The following is a 22,599-nucleotide window of genomic DNA, read 5'->3' on the forward strand; positions in this document are numbered from 1 at the left end:
TCTCTATCCCATCCACACACTACTCCTTTCCCCTGCCGAGTGAGTCACGCCTACCCCGAAAGGGAAATGGCTTAATGGTGGAATAATAATAATAATAATAATAATAATAAGTGCCCAAAAAAGCGCTTGTCGCATGTTCACACATGACCGATTCCTTTGTGGACAATGTTCAAAACTATTGATTTTGTTGTAATCAGAATTAGCACAAATATTTATTTTAGTGTCTCATAACATGGTTCATAATAAAAAATCGATTTTATTATCGCCAACTTAATAATAAGAATTATATTTTTGGAATTCTTCTCTTTTGTTTGAAAATTCTACTGTTTGCTTGCAGATTCATCTATTTGGTCCAAAATACGTTTTTTTAGTTGAAAATTAATTTTCTTAACTGGAAATTTAACTAATCTACTTTTGGCTAAAAGTGTATGGTTTTAAATCGAAAACTTGGTGGAAAGCTCGTCGTTTTTGGTAAAAAATGAAGCTGCTTGCTTAATAGATAAACTACTTTATTAAACAATTAAACATTTATTTTATTAGTTGTAAATGCATCTTTTTTATTGAAAATTTAACTATTCATTTAAAAATTCGTTCCATTTTGATTATAAATTATTTTTTTAAGTGAAAATTTAACCTCAATTATTGGTTGGAAATTTAGCAAATTGGTTCAAAATGTATGTTTTTGGTTGTAAATTCAACTTTTTTTGTTGGCAATTATAGTTTTATCGTAAAAAATCCAACTGTTTGGTTGAGAATGAACTTTTTGGTTAAAAAATGCATATTTTCGGGTTCAAAAATCAAATGCTTTCTAGAGAAATCGTCTTTTTGAATCGAAGATTTAAAAATTTGGTTGAAATTTCTTTTCTCTCTTAACTGAAAAATCTTTACTATTTTAAAATTTTACTCTTTTTTTTTAGAAATTCGTCTTTTGTTTGAATTCAACTGTTTCTGATTTAAAATTTTGAAAAATTTGGTTGAAACATCAAATAATTTATTTTTTGTTGAGTATTTATCTTTTTCATTAAGTTCGATTGTTTTTCATTTAAAGATAAAATAGTTTTTGTTTGAAATATCAGGTATTAAACTTTTCGTTGAGGATTAATATTTTTTTTATTGAAAATTCACCTAGTGTAAAATTTGCCCCTTTTGTTTGAAGTTTAACTACATGGTGGTAAATCCAACTTTTTGGTTGATAAATAATTTTTGTTTGTTTAATATTTCATTGTTTTCTCGAAAATTTAACTAATCTGTAAAAACAAATCATCTTTTTGGTTAAAAAGTTTAACTGCTTTGTAAAAAACTCGTCTTCTTATATATAAACATAAATATAAAAATGTTAAAATTAGTTTAAAATTATAAGTTTTGGTTGAATTTAACTCATTTATGTTTGAAAATTTAACTGTTTGGTTAGAAATTTGTCTCTTTTACTTAAGAATTCATCTATTCGGTTTCAAATGGAATTGTCTGTTCTAAAATTATTATTTTCTTATTTTTTGAAAATTCAACTATTTGGTTGAAAAATCATCTTTCTTTGTTGAAAATTCATCTGAAAGTCTTAGTTACTAGAAAGTATTTTCCTATTTTCGTGAAAAATCACGCTAATTAAATTTTCTAAATATCGAATGATATCCCACTAAAATTATGACAGCATTTTAAGAAAATGGCTACATTTTTAAAAATAAAATAGTGAACATTTTTTAAATAAAATTGGGAAACAATTTTTTAACAAAATTCTTAAAAGAATTTTATAAACCATTTTCTTTTTTAAAAAATGACCTGTATGTAGAGAATTACCCGTATACTATCTAGTGATCATGCGCTCTCCGTAACAGCTGAATCGAAAGCGTATTTTGCAATTAAGTCTTTACGCACGCCATTTACCATGTCGTTTTTTTAATCAGATTTGTAACTATATTTTATGTATTATAATAGTGAATTATGCCTATTTCTAATTTTTTCATGCTTTCCTCCAGCACTGGAAATACGTCAAGGTATAAACCCTTACAATTCAGCCCTCTCTATATTTTTAATTAATTATATCACTTACTTAATTAAGAGAGTAATTATGCAGAGTGCTCAGGCGGAAAATGGTACAGTTAAAAATATTATATATAATTTTCATTTGCTTTATACATTTTTTGTATAAACAAAATGAAAATTATAAATTATTTTTTTCCAATATGTGTAAACTATTTATAATTTTTCTGCCTGGGTAGGGTAACTCGGAAATAGAAGAAGTTTGTTTTTCAGTTGTAGACGACTCGGAAAACTTATCTTTCTCTGTCATCGATATTCTAAAATAAATTTTATTCAAATAGAAGAATACTGAAAATTAAGTTTTCTTGAATTTTTGTAGAAATTATGGATTGCGTAGAAAATTTCAATATTTTAAAGCGTGTAAGTTTATATAGAAAACATCAAACATAAAATTACATAATGTAATGTCTATTAAACCTTTTTATCTTGATCAATTTGAGTAGTTTACAAATTTAAAGCTTTTGATAAGTGAATTTATTTAATTTTCTTTCTGTGAATTAACCCATGGGTTACTTAATTAATTGATTAAATAATTAAAGTAATTAATATTTATTCAATTTTGTTTTACTATTGAATTTAGATCTATACCTATTTCTAAATTTTCCTGAATTCCTTTGAAATACTTTAGGGTATTTTAAAAGTTTCTAAAATTTTTTAGATAGATTTAAATATTTTTAAGGGGTTTCAAAACATTTTAAAGATATTGAGGTACTTTTTTAAATTCCAGGAAATCATCAAATCTTTGAAAAATTTGAAAAGCTTTTAATGGATTTTAAATTTTGTAGGGTATTTTAAAAGAATCGAAGGAATTATTTCAATATTTCTATAATTTGTACGCTTTCCAAAGGATTTAAAAGATTTTAGGGTATTTTTTAAAAATTCAACATAAATTTCAAGACTTCAAAAAATTTTAAGCGATTTCAAAAGATTTGAAATTGTTTTGGTTATTTTAAAAGATTCCAAAGAATCTTCAATTGTTTACAGTGGTTTAATGGGATTTTAAAGAAATTTATTTATTTTGCGTTTTTTTAAAACATTGCAAGAAATTTGTTATTAAACTCATTCAAAACAGCCTAAAATATTAAATATCCATTGAAACCCCAGTAAATTATAGAAATCTGATTTCTGTAATTTAATGGGATTTCAATGGATATGAAATAATTTAGTCTATTTTTAAAGATTTTAAGGAGACTTTAATTGATTTTTGTATTAGCAAGTCATTTGAATTTATGTAGAATTCACCCGGAATTTGTGTTAATTTATGCTAAATTCTTTTAAATTATTTTTAATTCTTCTTAATCCACTTTATTTTTATGAATTCATTTTAATTCTTATACATTCACTCAACTGAATGGATTTTGAAAATTTTCGCACAAAGTCAACTTCAATTTTTACGTACGTCATCAAATTCTTTTGAATTGAATTTTTCTATACTCATTTCAAACCATCTAAATTAAATGAATTTTTTCATACTTTTTAATTGTTTTCAATTTACATCAATTTTACTGATATAAAACGATTTTTTTGTATTTAAAATTTGTTTCCAATTCTTTTAAATTCTTTATAATTTAACTTCAGTTGTATTGAAGCCTTAGGGCTCAAATTGTTTTTAATTCTTTTAAATTCTTTTAAATTTAAAACTAAAATTATTTATTTCATTTATAAAAGATTATATCCTATAAATGTTGTAAGAACAGAATTTCGGTCATGAAATATCAATGGTCAGGGAAAATGAAAAATAAGCCATGGAAAAATCAGGGAATGCTCAGGGAATTTTGAACTTGAATATATACTATTAACAATTTTAGATCAGATATTTATTTATTTGGTGCGGAAATGTTGAAGTATAGAAATTTCTTCCGGAAAAGGATAAAAAATAAAACAATGTTGAATTCTGAATTATAAAAGATTAGTGTCAACATTACTGAATTAAATGATAAAAAAAGAATATGAAGGATTGCTTCAATTTTAGTAATGAAACATTATTGTTGGCATATTATAGAGGAACTCCTTCATTTCTTTTCTGCGTCACCATAAGATAATTAGCGAGAAGCATACCAGAAGGCTTTTAGCATAGCCGTTAACAATATTGACCCTCGTAGCATCGTCTCGACCCAAACTAACCATTTGCGAGTCCATTATCTCTAATTTCATTCCTATTGCATACAATCACCCTCAAAATTTGCCCAGACGTCCACTCATGAAAAAATAATTTGATTCAAAGCATATTACTTTGTATTAAAAAAAAAGAAAAAAAAAATAAAGGTGCTAATTACTCCTGCAATGTTATATAGTATAGATCTTTTTTGATTTCCATTTGATTTACACAACAAATAGAGAAACCACAAACGAATTACAGAATTAAAAAAAAAAATTTTAATTTCAATAAATCCCAAGAAATTTCAAGGACTTATGTAAGATATAGAAACATTTCAAGAGATTTTAAAGGAATTCTAAGATTTCCAAATTTTTTAGGATTTCCATATATTTGAAGGGAGTTTTAGAGGACTTTGGAAATTAAATTAAATAGGGATTTGAAACCGTTTTTTGTTTAAAGAACTTAAATTTAATTTATATTCATTGGATTTTTAAATATTTCAAAGGATTTCAAGAGACTTAAACAATTTTAAAGAATTTAAAAGAATTTTGTAGTATTTTTAAAGTCAAGGAATTTCACAAGATTAAAATGATTTTGAAGTTTTTTTCTATAGAACTTTAATGAATATGATTTATTCAATAGACATATATGGAAGAAATTTTTCATGATTTCTTGGTATTTTAAGGGATTAAAAATATGTAAAGGGATTTTAGTGGATTTCAAACATTTCCGAGAATTTCAAGGGTTCCGAAGGAGTTCAAAATATAAACAAAATTTGTAAAGGATTTCAAAGAATTTTACAAGATTTTAAAAGATGTAAAGGAGTTTTTAGATAAAATTGTAAAATAAATTAAATATAATCTCTTTATTAATGAATGAATAAGTTTAATTTAATTTACATTTAAAGAATTTTAAACGATTTCATAAGTATTTTTCGCGATTCCATAGATTCTTAAAATTTTTCAATAGAAAAAACGTTTTGAAGGAGTTTTTAAAAATTCGAAATAATTTGAAAAATTTTACGGCATTTTAAAAGATTCAAAGCAATTTGTAATTGGTTTCAGTCATTTGAAGGTCTATGGGTTTGAATTCTTTTAGGTGATTTACAAAAATTCCGAGGAATGTTCGATGAATTTCAGTGATTTATTGGGATTTTAAACGATTTTAAATATTTTGAGCTATGTCAAAAGTTTTCAAAGCATTTACAAGGGACTCAAAAATATCAAACAATTTCCAAATATTAGAAATAAGAATTTTCAAGACTTTAAATAGTTTCACGGGATTTCAAAAAACTTCAAAGGATTTTAAATAATGTAGCATAATTTAAAAATTACAAAGAATTTTCACTAGCATTAAATAATACCAAGGAATTTCAAAATATTGTATTTTTCAAAAATATTTTTCAGTATTTTAAAATATTCCAAGGAATTTCTAAGGAAATTTGGAAAATAAATAAATTAAGTTAAATTTTAATGGATTCTTAGCGATTCCAAAGATTAAAGGGCTTTTAAGGCATTTCAAGAAATCTTACAAGATTAAAACCATTTTTAAGTTTTTTTTTTAGAAAACTTCAATGAAATTTTTTATTTAATTCATATTCAATAATAAATTTCAAATTATCTCTACTTATTTTCATGAATTTGCACGATTTCCAATGAGTTTAAGGGATTTTAACGAATTTCCAGAGAGGGAATACATTAAATTTTATTTCAAGCTATTTCTACGAAATTGAGAGATTTCTAGGGGTATGGAGAAATTTTAAGAAATGTTAAAGGGTTTTAAATATTTAAAATTATTTAAAAAGATTGCAAAGACTTTCAAGTCATTAGTACATTTTCAAGAGGTTTGAAGAATTTCACCAGATTTTCATTCTTTTTTAATTATTTATTTTATTTTCAATGTACTTTCAAGTATTTCAACTGATTTCTAATTCTTTCAATGATGTCAAAGGAATTCAATTTAGGTTGCGAGATTTTAAGACATTTTTACGAACTTACACAAAAATGTTGTCTTTAATTTAAAATGGTTTTCTTCACCTTGAAGATATTTATAGTTAAATGTAAAAAATGATCTTAAAGAAATGATTTCTTTAATTCAAGGTAAATAATTTTCTGAGTGTTCAGTCTGAGTCACCACAACGATGCTCTTAATTCTGTAACGCAATGTCTCTCTTATGGTCCTTCTGGTTTTTCTTTTTCTAAAAATGTTATCAATGTGATGTCACTCATCACAAGAATTCAAGGAAGCCTAATTTTGAAGCAGATGTTCTTTTTCAGCAGCAAAAATTGTAATGAGAACAGTTCTAATTGAAAGATAGAAACGAAATTGTTTTGAAACATTCTCTTGGTCCTTCTTTTTTTATTATCTTTTTTTTTAATTGTGTTGAATTTTTTCAATTTTTCAGGCATACACTTGTCTTCACGTGTGCGTGGTTGTCAACAATCAGCCATGCTGTTCTCCCACTGTAAGTTCTAGGTCCCCTGAAGAATTTTTTTTTGCATGTTGTTGTTGTTTGTAGATGCTGTGAATATTATTGAGCAAAATGCCTTATGCTTGGAAAAAAAATTCGTTCCGCCAAAGAGAAATTTATATTATAGCTCATTCAAAGAAAAGTTTCTTTGATTTAAAGAAATATTTTGCTGGCTTTTCTTTGTTTGATTAAAGGAAGTTTTTTTTATTCCAATGCAAATTCTTCTTTCATTTAAACAAGTATTCGTAAACAAGTATTTAAACAAGAAACGCCAAAGTTAGTGCTTCACGCTTGAGCGGTTAAACGTTTAAACAATTTGAATAACTTTAACGTTTAACCATTTAGACATTTAATCTGTAAAAAAGTTCTTTTGGATAAACTTCTCATTGATTCCAATTTTATTTTTTTTTTCATTTTTAAAGTATCTTCAGTTCAGGGCCTACAATTTTTCGTAGTCCAAAATCAAAAAGTAAAGTGGAAAATGAACTTTATTTTCTTAGCAAATTCTTCAGTTTTTTAACCAAATATTTTAAAAGTACTAAAAATGAACTTTAATGTTTATTTAAACTATTCTTCTTTGTCTTGTCAAGATAAAAATAAAAATTTTTAGTTGAGCTTATTCTTTTTGGTTGAGAAATTATCTTTTTTTTTTGGAAAAAACTTTTATTATTTGGTTGAATATTTAATTATTTTGATGAAAATGCAACAATTTTGTTCAAAGATTATACTTTTTTGGTTGAAAATTCAAATCTTCTGACGAAAATAATTTGTCTTTTTACGTTGCAAATTTAATTACATAATTGAAAATTACATTTTTTATTAAAAATTCAACGATTTGGTTTAAATTTCTTTCTTGGCTGAAAAATGTTGCTTGTTCGAAAATTCATCTCTTTCGGTAAATGTTTGATCTTTTTTGCTCGAAAATGCAACTGCTTACTTTAAAATTAATCTGTTTTCGTTAAGGATTTAATTATTTGGCTGAAAATTTGTTTTTTTTTTTAATTCTACTGTTTTTGATTTTAAATAAAAATGATTTATGTAGAACTATCAACTGTTACCTTTTTCATTAAGATTTTTTTTTAATATCTTTAATTTTCTGTTTTCGATTGCAATTTTTTTAGTTGAAAATTCTACTATTTAGTTGATTTTTTTAAAACTTGGTTGAAAATGGATTTTTTTGTTAATGATTAATCATTTTAGTTAAAAATGTATCTCTTTAGTTAAAAATTTGACTATTTTGTAGAAAATTAATCTTTTTCGTTAAAAATGTATAAGTTTTAGTTGAAATTTTAACTATTTCGTTCAAAGTTCATATACAATTCTTATTATTGAAAATTCATAAGTTTATTCGAAAATTTATCTCTTTGTTTAAAAATGTAAGTATTTGGTTGAAAATTCGTTTTTTTTGTACTGAAAATGAACTTTTTAAAATGTAAATTTAAATATTCCAGTTTTGGTAGAATTTGTATGTTTTTTGGTGGAAAATGCGCCTTTTCGGTTTAATAATGTATCTCTTTAGGTCAAAATTTCATCTTTTTGATGAAAAATGCAATTGTTTAATTAAATTGAATTGGTTTTGGTCGAGAATTCACTATTTGGTTGAAAATTCTTTTTTTTTATTGAACCCAGCTGTTTTTGATTTAAAATAAATAAAAAATTTATAATTATTAACTATTACATTTTCTATTGAAAAATAATTTTTTAGGTAGAAAATTTTACTATTTTGTTCAAAATTCCTTCTTTAACTGGTTGAAAATTAATTCTTCCGGTTACCAAATCAACTGCTTGTTTGAAAGCTGAAATAATGTATTAAAAATTAATATTTTTGGTTGAAGATTCATCTGTTTGAATGAAAATATAGTTATTTTGTTTAAAATTGATTATTTTTGGTTAAAAATCAACTTTTTAAACTGAAAATTCAACTTTTCCAATTTTGGTAGAATGTTGATATTTTTTAGTTGGAAATTCGCCTTTTTGATTTGTAAATAGATCTCTTTGGATCGAAATTTCATTTTTTTTACTTCAAAATGCAACTGTTTGTTTTAAGTTCATCGGATTTGCTGCAGGACTTTGCTGTTTTATTGAAATTTTTGTTGTTGAAAATAATAATTTTTCGTTGAAAATTCAACTGCTTCGCGTGTGGTCCGAAATTCGAAAGAAAAGCCCTGCTTTAGTTGGTCTCAAATTATATAAATAATGAATTTTGTTTTTCCCTACTTGATTATTCTTGCGCCGAAAGCCGGCTTATCGTTAGAATGGTAATTTATCCCGAGTGTGCCATAAAGGTCATAATTGCAGTCGTCAATGGATTAAAGTTTCTCTCCATCATTTGTTTACATGCTTTAATGGCGTTGAATATGGGGGAATTTTTCTTGTGGCGTTAACAGCCATCATCGTAGAAACTGCTGATCGTTACGCGAGACCTAGATCTACATTTATGGCACTTTATGGCGTGGTGTGGCGCGCTCCTTGTGTAACATCCTTATGGAATGGCATGCGTTTAATGTGCTTATGGGATCTTTTTCAGGCAAGCAGACATGTTGGGGACCTATTCGAGGACCTGCGGGACGGGCACAACCTCATTTCCCTGCTGGAAGTACTCTCAGGCGAGCACCTTGTAAGTCACACCTTTTTTTTTTCATTTATTTATTTTTACATTCCTCTCAGCATGAATGTCTCAATCCGAGAAAAAGATTCTTACATATTTGCATAATGTGACAGACATCATTTTTTTATCCGACAAGTGATGACCCATTTCCTCAGGAATGAATCGAGTTTTCTTTATCTGATCGGTTTTAGGATCCTGGAAATCGATTAGATGAATTTCATTCATCGAATGAGAGTGAAGACAGAGTTGAAGCTCAAATCGTGATGAAGGGCTCAAACTTTTTATTTGAAATACCGTCAATCGGGGTAATTTCGGACATGTGGGGTAAATTGGGACACCCCTAATTCCCTGAATTTATGGGATAAAATACGCAAAACTGTTCCAAGAATCTGGTATTTATTGATGCCTCAACTGATTCTAGATTATGGTTAAAACCAGCCAACTTGAGTAATTTAAACTATCAGTTTAGGAATGTCAGAATTCAGTCCAATCGTCTGAAATTACTTTATTTGACGTTACTAATATTTCTGAATTTTTCGTTATGCTTAGATTAAATAATCATTTTCATAAACATTTGAGAGGGTTAAAGGAAATTAACAATACACCTTATTAGTTTTAGTTGGTATGATTCTCAAGCTTATGAAGTTCGGCTCTTTAATTCATGTATTTAACAATGGAGCTGAAGTTCCCAACGTTTATGTGAAACGAAAAATAAAAAATGTCCTTATCTAAAATCTGAAGTATGATTTTTTTAGGATTGGATGCAAGATATTTGTAAAGAAAAGTTCCATACTTCTACCTACCGGGGAAAGCAGTCGGTTTCATCACCCAAGTCCAAAAAATCGATAGTTTTTTTTTTAAATGTGCTCCAAGTTTCCTACCTAAATTCAGAGACATGAATATTATAGACTTTAATACTAAATAACCTTATAAAAAGTTTCATCCCTTTAACTTCCAGGAAAAGCAGTTGCTTTTAAAGCCTAAACTGCTTTCTCCGGCAGCTAAAGAGATAAAACTTTTCTTGCAATTATTCAACATCAAAATCTACAACACTCATTCCTTGTATTTTCGGTCAGAAACATGGAACACATTTTGGAATTATTTGATCATTTCTGAGATTTACGGTTTGAAAAACGGCTGCTTTCCCCGGCAGTTATGAGGATGAAATTTTTCTTGCAATCATTTACCATAAAAATGTACAACATGTATTCATTATATTTTCGGCAGGAAACATGGAAATCATTTCAGATTTATTTTCTCAATTTTTCAGATTATAAGGGTTGAAAACGACTGCTTTCTCCGGCATCGTGAAATTTTTTGACGTTTTAAGTACGATGTTACTTTATTGCTTGAAGATTGAAAAATCATTTATATAAAGATTTTAGCGGGAACAAGATTCTTAACAATAATTTTTTTTAACGCGGATGATGGCCAAGTGTATGCACTTGCACTCTTTAATTTATGTTTTAACCATCATGAATATTAAAAATTTTTTTTAATTATTTAGGATTTCGGAACGAAAATAAAAAACATTTTTTCAATTCGAAATCGTGGGTGATGGTCAAGTGTATGCATTTGGGCCCTAACTAATTTTTTCAACTTTACTTTGTTACTTGAAGATAGACTTACTTACTTTATTGCTTGAAGATAGAACAATCATTTTTATAAACATTAGAGAGGGAGAAAGGACATTAGAAACAAATGTTATTTGTTTAAATCGATATAAATGCAAAGTTTATGAAGTTGCGCTCTGTAATTAATATTTTAAAGGTCCCAAAATTGTTTAAAATTAGTTAAAATGATGCTGTTTTGTTGTTTAAATTAAAGAATCATTTTCATACAAATTTGAAAGGGAGTAAGTACTTTTAAAAAAATGTTATTTGTGTAATCGTGAGGATGATCAAGTGCGCTCTTTAACTAATGTTTATAGCATCAAAGAAATTTTTTAAAAGTATAAAATCAATTTTACTTTGTTGATTAAAGATTAAATAATCATTTATATGAATATTACAGAGGAAGGAACGATATTAGCAATAAATTTTATTTGTTTTAATCAGTCTAAATTCCAAGTTTATGAAGTTGCACTCTTTAATTAAAGTTTCTAACATGCTGAAAAAAACTCTGAATGTTATTATTTCGAGATTTTACAATAATTATCATAAACATTTGAAAGGGAGTATGGACTTCAACAATAAATTTTATTTGTCTCTTAATTATTTATGAAAATGGTTGTTTAATCTAAAAATAACAAAAGATAATTACATTTTTTTAATTTTTCGTGATGTTAAATCATTAATTAATATATATTGCTCAACTCTTCGTTTCCTCTCAGACGTTTAAGGAAAGTATTTGTTAATCAAAAAACTACAAAACAACGTTTTTATAAATGATTGTTTAATCTAAAAAAAAAAAATAAAAACGTACAATTCATTCGGCCTCTTTCAAGATATTTCAAACTTTAAATAAGCAAATCTCACAAATTTATAAAACATTATTCGCCTCAATGAAGACAAATTACTGAGACGATAAGGTTTTGAAATTGCCACAGAATCATTGGAAACAAACGTACAATCCGTTAAATTGCAGCTAATGAACGTAACCATAAGTCTCTCCGTATAAAGCAGAATTTAATTGTCTTCGATGTCAGTTCAGTGTACTTTGGTAAACGATCAGGATTCATAATTTCCTTTTCCTTTGGAATAAATACTAAAAAGCCTATAGATAGTCAGAAAACGTTGAATCATTCATGCGAAATTATTCATTATCTCTTATGGAGAGCAATTTTGTATCAGTATATAAATCAATATTAATTCTTATGTGTATTAATGGCAAGGTGGTCGAAGGTCAGGGAAAACCTGCAAATCAGGGAAAAATGAGGGTATTTTATTAGTCAGGAAAATGTCAGGTATATTTTGCAAGGAATCTTGGAAAAGTCGGAGAATTTCCGTAACTGTCCAGGATAATTTCCAACCCTAAATTTGAATTGTATTTTTTGTTTATAAAAGAATCTATCTTAAAAATGTTTCAAGATTCAGGTTTTGGTCTTTCAATACTAATCGTCGAAAAAATGAAAAACCGGATAAAGCAAAATTAAGGAATTTTGAAAATGAAGTTTTGCGAAAACTATTTTGTTGAAAATTTGCCCTTTTTAATTGAATTTAGCTACCTATGTTGTGGATTAACTATCCACTATTATATTATTCGTTGAAAATTGTTTTAAAAATATATTTTTGTTTTGAAGATTCACTATTTTAGTTGAAAGTTCATCTCTTTTGTTGAAGATTCGGCTTCCGCTTCTTTTGACGGAAAATTAATTTTGTAGCTGCACATGTAACTTTCCCATTTATTGTTAAAAAACTGAACTTTTGTAGTTGAAAATTCGTCTTCGCAAATGTCTGGTTTAAAATTGACTTTTTTTTTGTTGAAAATTCGTATATTCAATAATTTTTGATTAATTAGGATAAAGTTTTTTTTTAACTTCTTGACTGAAAAATCTTTTTTTTATGGCAAATTCATCACTTTGGTATACATTTGGACTATTTCCTGATTTTAAAATTCGTCTTTCAGTTTTTAAAAGTCATCTCTTTTGGTTTAACTATTTTATTAAACATTCGAGTAGTTCGCTACAAAGATTCAACTGCTTTGTTGCAAACTCCTCCTTTTGGATTTAAAATTAATCTTTTATGTAGAAAAGTGATTCTTTTTGTTTGAAATAAATAAATATATATGTGAAAAATTTTACAATATTAAAAATGTTCGTTTTTGGGTAATAGCGGTGTGGGAAAAATGAGGAAAAAGCAGGGAAATTTTTAAAATGAAGTATTTTGGCTGCCCTGGTTGTTCGCAAAAGTAAATTGATAAACCAATTAGCCTCGAAGCCTCTATGTCTTTCCAAGCACGCCAGCTTTTAGCATGAATTAATTCCCTTTGCAGATATCTAGATTGCTTTTAATAATTAGACGTCTAAATTCCTGGTTTTGATCGATTTTGCATACGATCTAGCTTCTAACTTAAATGCATTCACTTTTGCGTCAGAATTGTGCTAATGACGTTAAGAGTTGGTTGAACAAATTCGATTCGAATTTATATTTGTAGATCAGACTAGATATGCTTTTAATTCAACGCATACCATTTTCGGGTTGCTAGAAGCGTTCGCATTCGCCTGAAAATTTGGCCAGAGTAGTGGAAAACTACATAAAAGTCAAACGCCTGAGCACAGTTTATTATCGGTAGACGAGTGATAGATTGAGCGTCCAAATCCATCTTCGGCGTCAAAACTCTCTCTCTCTCTCTCTCTCTCTCGAAAGTAGTTAAACACAATAAAAACATGACTAAGTAAGAATATGAACGGTCACCCATCCAAGTTCTAACCGCGCCCGTCTGTGCTTAACATTCGATATCCAGACGACTCGAGAATCACGACCCAGATACTGCTGTTTGCTGATTTATATTTATTTTCATAAGCAGTTATAATTATACTATTCTTTTTTTTCAGCCTCGGGAAAGGGGTCGAATGCGTTTCCACATGCTGCAAAATGTGCAAATGGCACTTGATTTTCTTCGATACAAGAAAATCAAGCTGGTCAATATTCGAGCGGAAGATATCGTCGACGGCAATCCTAAACTCACTCTCGGTTTAATCTGGACCATCATTCTCCACTTCCAGGTAAGTCCCCTTTGAATAAAAATTTTCAGGAATCCGGTAAAAATTAATAGAGACATTATCAAATAAGGAGAGTGACATCAAACAAAAATCCTGGAAGCTTCCAGTTTTCTGGAACAATTTTTAGATGATGGCATTTTTAGGGTGTTCAGAATTGAATGTTAAACGCTCAGCGTTCAGGGGAGTATCAGAAAAAGTTTTCTAGTTGGTTTGAATATTTTAAACTTGATATTTTTTCAGAACAGTTTAGTATTTTTTCCTCCTGAATGGTCAATTCTTGGATAGAAGCATCATTTTCATCTTCAATTCAGGGTGGCCACTGGACTGGGGAAATCGGAAAATTTGTAAAACAGTGAAAAAAGCCAGGAAATTACTGGGAATTTTTCCGGCAATAAAAGTGGTCACTCTGCAATTCTTTAACTTCTTTACCTTAACTACTGCAAAAAATTGTGAAATTCGACTAATTGCACAATTTGAAAAAAAATCGCTGTAATCTTTAAAGCAAAATCGAAACAAAAATTCAGACTCTTTCCTCTATTCCCTTCTTTGTCCCATTTTTAAAGAATTCCCCTGTTTTCAAGAAATGTTTCCCTTTTTCTCGTTTTTTTCGCTTTACTGTGAGTTGAATTAATAGAACCGGATGAGAAAATCCAACTACTTTTCGTTAAAATTTAATTCTTTTCAATTAAAGAGTATGATATTTCTGGATCAAAATTTATGTCTTGTGGTTAAGAATTGTAATATTTAGTTGAGGGTTGAGCAATTTTGTTGAAAATTCGTTTTTTAGTTTGTAAATTAATTTTTTTACCTAAAAATGTAGCTAATTCATTTTTGTCTGAAAATTGATTTTTTTTTTGATAATTACATTATTAAAGTTTTTTTACAAACTCATTTTATTGGTTTATGATTCAACAGTTTTGCGAAAAACATTTTTTGGTTGCTTTTTGTTCGAAAATTAATTTTTGCAACTGCATATTTAACTATTTGATGTGGATTAAAAATGTATCTTTTTTAGTTGAAGATTGAATTACTTGGTTGAAAATTGATGTATTTTGTCGGAAATTCCTCTTTTTGATAGGAAATTAATCTTTTTGATTAAAAATTCAACTAATCGTTTAAAGGTTAAGTCACTTTGTTAAAAATTAATTTTAATAGTTCAAGATGCATCTCTTTGTTTAAAAATTCAACTTTGTTTCTTTTGGTTGAAATTAAAGTTTTTTTATACCATTTACGATTGAACTTCTGGTTAACACTTTTCTTTTTAATTCATATTTGTTGGTTGAAACTTCAATTGTTTTGTAGAAAATTGCTCTTTTTGTTGAGATTCTTTTCTATCTCGAATAAAAAATCTTTCTTGTTTGAAAATTCGTTTTTTATGGAAATATATTTTTTTAATTAAAAGTGCAACTGGTTAAAAATTAACCTGGTCTGATTGAGGATTTTCAACTATTTTCTTAAAAATTCTTCTTTTTTGGTTAAATTCAGCTCTTTATGACAAAATTTTTTTCTTAGTTAAAATCTAATCTATTTTATTTTTCTTAACAATTTTTTTTTCTAAATTCAACTACTTGCTTGAAAGTTAAACATATTTGTTGAAAATTGAGTTTTCGTTGTTAAAGATTCATGATTTCAGTTGAAAATCCCGCTATTTTGTAGAAATGTAATTATATTATTAAAAATTAAACAATTTTTTATTCTTCTTATTTTGTTTAATCCAAAATTTAATGGTTTTATTGAAAATTCGTTTTTTATCGATAAAAAATGAGTTCTTCTGAATTGAAAATTCAAGTGCCTTTAATCAAATTCGTCTTTTTGGCTTGGAAATTCATCTTTCTAGGTCAAAAAGTAAACTGCATGGTAAAAAATTAAACTATTTTGTTGGAAATTTAATTCTTTTGTTGAGAATTCTACTGTTTTCTATAAAAAAATAATATTTTAGAAAATTCAAACTGCTTTGTTGAAGAATCGTCTGTCTTCTTTGAAAACTCAACGGTCTTTTAAACAATTCCTATTTTTGTCTTGAAGATTTTACTATTTGGTTTAAAATGCAACTGCTATTGGTTGAAAATTCGTCTTTCAAGGTAGAAAATGCAATTATTTGGTCATAAATTCATCTCGTTTGTTTGGAAGTTCGACTATTTATTGTAAATCGAAGTATTAGATCTAAAGGCAGTTTTTTTCCTTTGTTGAAAATTCAACGACCCGTAAGTTTTATCTCACAACAGAAAGCAGAATTGCGAGCACTTTACAGGAGACGTACAAAAAAGTCAGCCGACTAACCGAGTTACGTGTCTATGAAGGCAACCAGTGTTCAAGCCAGGTCGTCGTGTAATTATCGGATCATCCAACTTGACAAGGTTCTCCAAGGAATTCGCGATTATCAAATAATTCAATCAAGTCTGTCGGCTGTCGGCTTGTTCTCTATTCGAAAACGGAAGTGCTCCAGAATCCAGAAATTTATTTCTAAATTTAGTTTAAATCAGATTAGTCGAATTTTTATATTCAGATTTCACACTGAGTAATTAATGTAATCCGGATTACTCTCTGTATTCCGGAGTAATCCACATTCAATTTCGAGTTGTCCATTTTTAAGGTGGAGTTATCCACATAAGGGTGGCCGCTGGACCGAGAAACCTAGAAAACCTGGAAATGACAGTGAATTCATTTTTTTATCAGGAATTTTACACATTTTTAGACAAAAAAACCTGTCCAGATTAAATTTCAACTGTTTTTTAAATAATTATTTAAAGATTTTCAATGAAAAAATTTTTAAGTGTACATTTTAATTCAAAATTTTGTTAATGCCGTTTTAAAGACTTAAACAATTAAAAATTATAAGTGTTTAAAAAGAAAGATTTTTTATTTTTAAAAAACCTTTTTGGTTGTTCAACTGTAAACATATATTAAGTATTTTTAAAATTGAATTTTATTTAAAAATTCCAAAAGTAAATTATAATTGATTTTACAAGACGATTCGGAATCAATTCGAATTTTAGAATTTTCAGATTTTAACCTTAAAAATTAAACTGTTTCTGTTGGTAAGTCTATTTACTTAAACAAGTGAAAACCTCGATTGAAACTTTATCAACTATTTTCAATTTTTAAATAATTTCAAATTAATATACTTATAATCCTAGGCTTTTATTAAATTTCAAATATTATTTCATTCTGAAATACTCCGTTTTTAAACCATTCAATTTCAAAGTTTTTAATTAAGAAAAAGGGTATTTACTCAATATTAAGAAATATCGGACAGTTCTTTCATAATAAGTAATTATAAATTAAATATTCAAGACTAAACAAAATAACTAAACGTTTGAAGTTACAATTTTAATGGTTCTATTTGAAAAAAAAATTTATAATTTAAACGAAGTGTCTACATGTACCGACAAAATCCAGCTATTCGTACCAAAATTCCAATTCCAATAGTCCACGAACTATTTGGAAACCAAATATAGATTTTGGCAGATTTTTTAATTTAGAAGAATAAAAAAAAATTGCATAGGAAAATTGCAAATGATTTTTTATTTTGAAAATTTTATTTTAAGAAAATATCTAAAAAGATTTAGAAAGATTGACAACATTATCAAAAATTAATGTGGAAGATTTTATGGACATTTTTTTTATTTTGCAGCATATTAAAAAAAATCTATACAAAATTTTAGTGGACTCATTTTAAAAAATGTTCAGAAGTTTTGAGAAAAATAAAAAAATATTTGAAATTTGAAAAAATGTAAAACGATATGTAAGTTTTTCAAGATTTTCAAATAAAATTTTGAAGCATTTTAAGAATCTTTAAACCATTTAAAATAAAAATAATTAAATTAATTAAAATTAAAATAAATTTTTAAAGTGTCTAGCTCTAAAAATGCTTTAAAATGCTTAAGATGGTATAATTTCGAAAAAATGTAATGCATTGATTAATTCTTCAATTCTTTTTAGGTGAAAAACTATGTATTTTTTTAAAAATGGTCTTTTTGGTAGACAATCTCCTTCAATTGAACATGTATTGATTACGGGTAAAATTAAATAATTAATTTATCTTCTTCCTTAAATTTTTTTTGGTTGAAAATTCGTCTTCCTAAGTGAAAATTTCAACTCTTTTAGAAGCAAATTTATTTCCTGTGATAAAGATATAACTATATTTTTGAAAATTATTTTTTTAGTTGACAATTTAACTATTCCATTTTTAGTTAAAAATTTAACTACTTCGTTCAAAATTCATTTTCATATTTGAAGATTTTCTATTACAATTAAAAATAGTTTTGTTACAAATTCAACTACTTTCTTGAAAATTAGATTTCTTTAATGATCAAAAACTATTTTTCAATTGAAAATTTAACTGTTCAGTTTCTAGTGAAAAAATGTCTATTTTAAACTAAATGTATTTTGTTTAAATTTTGTTTTTTTTTGTGGAAAATGAAGATTCTTGCTTAAACATAGAATTTTTTAGTTAAAAAATAACTATTTTATTTTAAAAATTAACTATTTCGTTTAAAATTTATGTATTTTGTTAAAATTTCGTATTTTTTGTAAGAAAATTAATCTTCTTTTTTTAAAATTAAACTATTGCATTTTCGATTGTAAAATTAATTTTCTTGGTTGAAAATTTAACCACTTGATTGAAATTTGCACTAATTAGTTTAAAATTTATTTTTTTGTTAGAGATGCATAATTTTAGTTAAACATATTTATTTATATATTAGTAAAAAATAAATTCTATCAATTAAGAATGTAACAATACCTTTTTTATTTCAAAATTCAACTATTTGTCTAAAAAGAGATCTTTTTATTTATTTATATTTGTTTGAATTTTGGATTATTTGGTTAAAAATTAATCGGCATTGTAAAAATTTCAACAATTTCGACAAAAAGTAATTTTATAGCTTTAAAAAAAATTAATTTTGTAAAAAAATTCCAACTATTTGGGAAAAATTAACTTTTTAATTGAAAATTCATCTATTTTGTTGAAAATTCTTTGGGCTTAGTCACCGGTTGTCATGAGTTCATTCCATTGATATTCTTATCTGTCCATATCCGGTGATAAGTTCATTATTTTATATTTCTTAAACCTCACTTTCCTTTCTCATTTACTTCAAGACTAGACAACATTCGTCGATTTCTCTATGAAGATTTTTCTTTTTGGGACTTTAATTTGATATCCTTATGGAAGAGAATCATGCAATACATGTTGAAATTTGAATTGTTTTGCATTTGTATTCCCAAAGAAGGCTTCAGACTTTACAGTTTTTCTCTTGTTCCCGTCTTCCCCCCCCCTTTTCAAAGAATTTCTCTTTTTCCCCTTTTTTGTCGCTTTTGGCTTAAATGAGAACTGAATTAATAGAACCCTATAAGAAAATCGAACTATTTTTGGTTAAAAGTTCATACTTTTTAATTGAAAAGTCTACTATTTTATTTTTGGCTTAGAACCCACCTCTTTTGGTTAAAAATTCTAATATTTGTTTGAAAATGTAATTATTTTGTTCAAAATCATCTTTTTTATTTGAAAGTTAATTGATTTTAATTTAAAAGTCTTCTATTATATTTTCAGTTCAAAATTAGTTATTTTTACTGAGAAGTAAATTAATTTCTTGAAAATTAAATTATTCTGTTAAAAAGTCGTTTTTTTTGTCGAAACTTCAATTGTTTTGTTGAACATATTCGTTTTACTGAATATATCATTTAAAAGTCTACTTTTATATTTTTGGTTCAGAATTTATCTCTTTTAATTGAAAATTCCATAATTTTATAGAAACGCAACATTTTGGTTAATAATTAATTTTTTTGTGGATAATTCAATTATTTGATTGAATATTCGTTTGTTTAGGTTGAATTAATTTTTTAAAATTCGAAATTGAGAATTTTCAAGTGAATTATTTACTATTAGATTTTTTCAGAATTAATCTTTATTTGTTGAAAATTCAACTACCTACCTCTTTGAACTGAATATTTAAATATTCTATTTTTGGTTGAAAATGCATGTGTTTTATTGAAAATTCGTATTTTTTAGTACAATTTTAATTTTCTTAGTTGAAAATTAAATTTTGGGATTAAAATTCAACTATTTTAGTAAAAAATTTAGCTGTTTGGTTCAAAATTAACTTCTTCGTTTAAAATCCATATTTTCGGGTTGAAAATCTATTTAAAAAATCATTTATTTTTGCAAAAATTAAATCTTTTTGGCTGAAAACCAACTTTTTGTTTAAAAATGAACTTTTTTCTTAAAAATTATTTCAATTTTGTTCTGCCTATGTTGAGAATTCAAGTTTTGTTGAAAGTGTGTTTTTTGTTGTTTAAAATTCAACTGTTTGGTTAAAAATTCATTTTTCTTGCTTTAAAATTATTTTTTTTTTTTGAAAATTAATCCTTTTGGGTTTAAAAGTCAAATACCTCAGAAAAATTCTACTTTTTAGCTTCAAAACTGCATTCTCTTATTGAAAATTCATCTCTTTTGGTAAAAAATGAATTTTTTGGTTTGAACATTCAACTATTTTTTTAAGAAATAAACTTTTCTGTTAGAAATTTATCTATTTTGGCAGAAAATTCTTTTCTTTTTTTTTTAAATTCAAATATTCTGTTGGAAATGAACAGTTATGTTGAAAATTAATATTTTTGTTGTTGAAAATTCCAAAATTTCCATCAACTTTTTTTCTTTCTTAAAAATTTAACTTTTATTAAAAATTCTTTATTTCGGTTTAAACGTTCGTTTTTTTTGTTAGAAATTCAACTATTTGGTGCTTCTAGTATGGACATATTTGAAATTTAATTTATATATTAAAAAAAAATTCTATATTGACTTTTAACAATGATTATAACTTACCTTCTATTTTTATAACACTGCAAAATTAAAATTCTAGAGAAATAATTCAGATTCGTTTTAATGATAATGAAAAGTATTACCTGCATTCTTTCCTTATCAGTTTGATTACTCTTTCGCTTAATCAACAATAATTTCCAAATCTTGCAAATACCTCAATAAATCGCAATTTTTAAATTTCTATTGTCAGACGAAAATTAAATGAAATTTGTAAATTGATACTCTGCTGAACCTTACCTGTTTTATATTTATCTACCAGATTATAATTTTTTTAAATTTTTATATTGACGTTACTGATTGATTACTTTTCTTTAAATTCAAAAGTCGAAGTTCAAGAAGTTAAAAGTTGATTTAGTCACCGCACTCATCACTTGAAGAATCAATTAGTTTCTTGCTAGTGGTTAAAAAACCACAGAAAATTGTTATTCTCAATGCCATGATGCTTGAGATTTACATTTTAGTTTTAAATAAATATTCCAAGAGTTGTATAAAAAATAGTTCATGGCCTCACTCTTTTATGAAACAGGCTCTTCAAATGTGAGGAATTTAATTTTTGTTATCTTTAAAGTCCGGAAAAAATTGGAATTTATTTTCTTTTTATATAATCAAAATTAGCTTTTTCAACAAAATTTTTTGAAAATTCAACCCCCGATTTCAAAAAAATAAAAATGAAAATTTATAAAAAATGAAAATTTTATTATGTCATTATTATAGTGACTAGTTTAAGAAATCTAATACTTTTTTCCCCTTTTGCGCCGCAGAGGTGGCGACGCAAGGTAAGTTTTAAAAACCCCTTGGTTCCTTTAGAATTTGTGAGAAAAAAAATATTTTTAAGGTCAAAATTAAGCCTGTAACATTTATTCAAAATGAAAATTTTCAATTTTTATTCGATTTGTAAGTTTCAAAAAAAAATCTATGAAATGGTGCATTATTATAAGGTTCGATATTTCAGAAAAGTTTAAACAGTTTTGTAAACAAATTATTGAGCAACTATTATACCTTCTCTATTTGCGATAATAAAGTACTTTTATCCTACATTTTTTTGTGACGAAAATGCAATGAAAATAATGTTTAGTTAAAATTGAAAAAAGTTGCATATGAATTTGTTTATTGATCAGAATAAATTATACATTTTTCGCTGACCAAATTTCATGTACATTTTTTTTCAGGATAATCAACTGAAATTTATTTTTCAGTGTATCCTTTTTTAATCCTTAATCACTTTCTTTTTGTGATAGAGGAGGAGTACAATATAGTGCATTCGTATATTAAATTTCTTAAAATAATGATCGAGTGTTATTAATAAGGCACAATACCTATACCAGAAGAAGGTTTGGGAGAGACTCGTAGTTGATTTTGTTAAAGAAATAAAACTTATCTACTGAAATATGGTAGAAATATTTCTTTCTTTAATTAACTTGTTTAAATCATGAATCATTGTTATTGAAAAGCACAAAATCTATCGTAAATTACCCTTATTGAAAGATGTATTAATTGACTCTGATCAAGAAACGCAATTTATTTGCTGAAAACTGATCGAATGATGCATTTGTTTATTAAATATGTTTAAGTAATGCACAATTGTTGTCTAATACCAACTTATGACAGCGTAGTTCCATTTTTCATGAACACTTTATTCTACTAGAAAAAGCAATATATTTTTATTGGAAAATGGCCTGATTAGGAATTTGTTTATTAGATTGTTATAACTAATGAAAATTCATATTTAGATTTCCCTAATTTCAATTAAACATTCCTTTACTTATAATTCTTTTAAAAAGTGGATCTACATCACATCATTACCGCAAAAAGTTAATATATAACTTTTCTTTACTAATTTCTGCCTCGTCTCTGGCCATTTATAATCAGGTCAAAAAATAACCAACAAAATGGCAGCCATGTAAAA

At 26.3% G+C, this 22,599-nt stretch overlaps 1 protein-coding gene across 7 annotated transcripts in view; it reads left to right on the top strand.

Moving 5' to 3' along the window:
• LOC117177852 (dystonin) overlaps window positions 1-22,599 on the top strand; it is a 454,633-nt gene that overhangs the window by 261,785 nt on the left and 170,249 nt on the right. For 4 of the 7 annotated variants that reach the window (XM_033368868.1, XM_033368867.1, XM_033368863.1 and 1 more), the window contains 2 exons: window positions 9,133-9,222; window positions 13,709-13,879. In XM_033368868.1, the coding sequence (XP_033224759.1) occupies window positions 9,133-9,222; window positions 13,709-13,879 (261 nt within the window). Of the gene's footprint in view, window positions 1-6,539; window positions 6,600-9,132; window positions 9,223-13,708; window positions 13,880-22,599 lie in introns of all 7 variants that reach the window. The other 3 variants (XM_033368865.1, XM_033368864.1, XM_033368870.1) reach the window with 1 other exon arrangement.

Source organism: Belonocnema kinseyi, chromosome 8 (assembly GCF_010883055.1).
Source record: "Belonocnema kinseyi isolate 2016_QV_RU_SX_M_011 chromosome 8, B_treatae_v1, whole genome shotgun sequence".
In the NCBI taxonomy this organism is placed as follows: Eukaryota; Metazoa; Arthropoda; class Insecta; order Hymenoptera; family Cynipidae; genus Belonocnema; species Belonocnema kinseyi.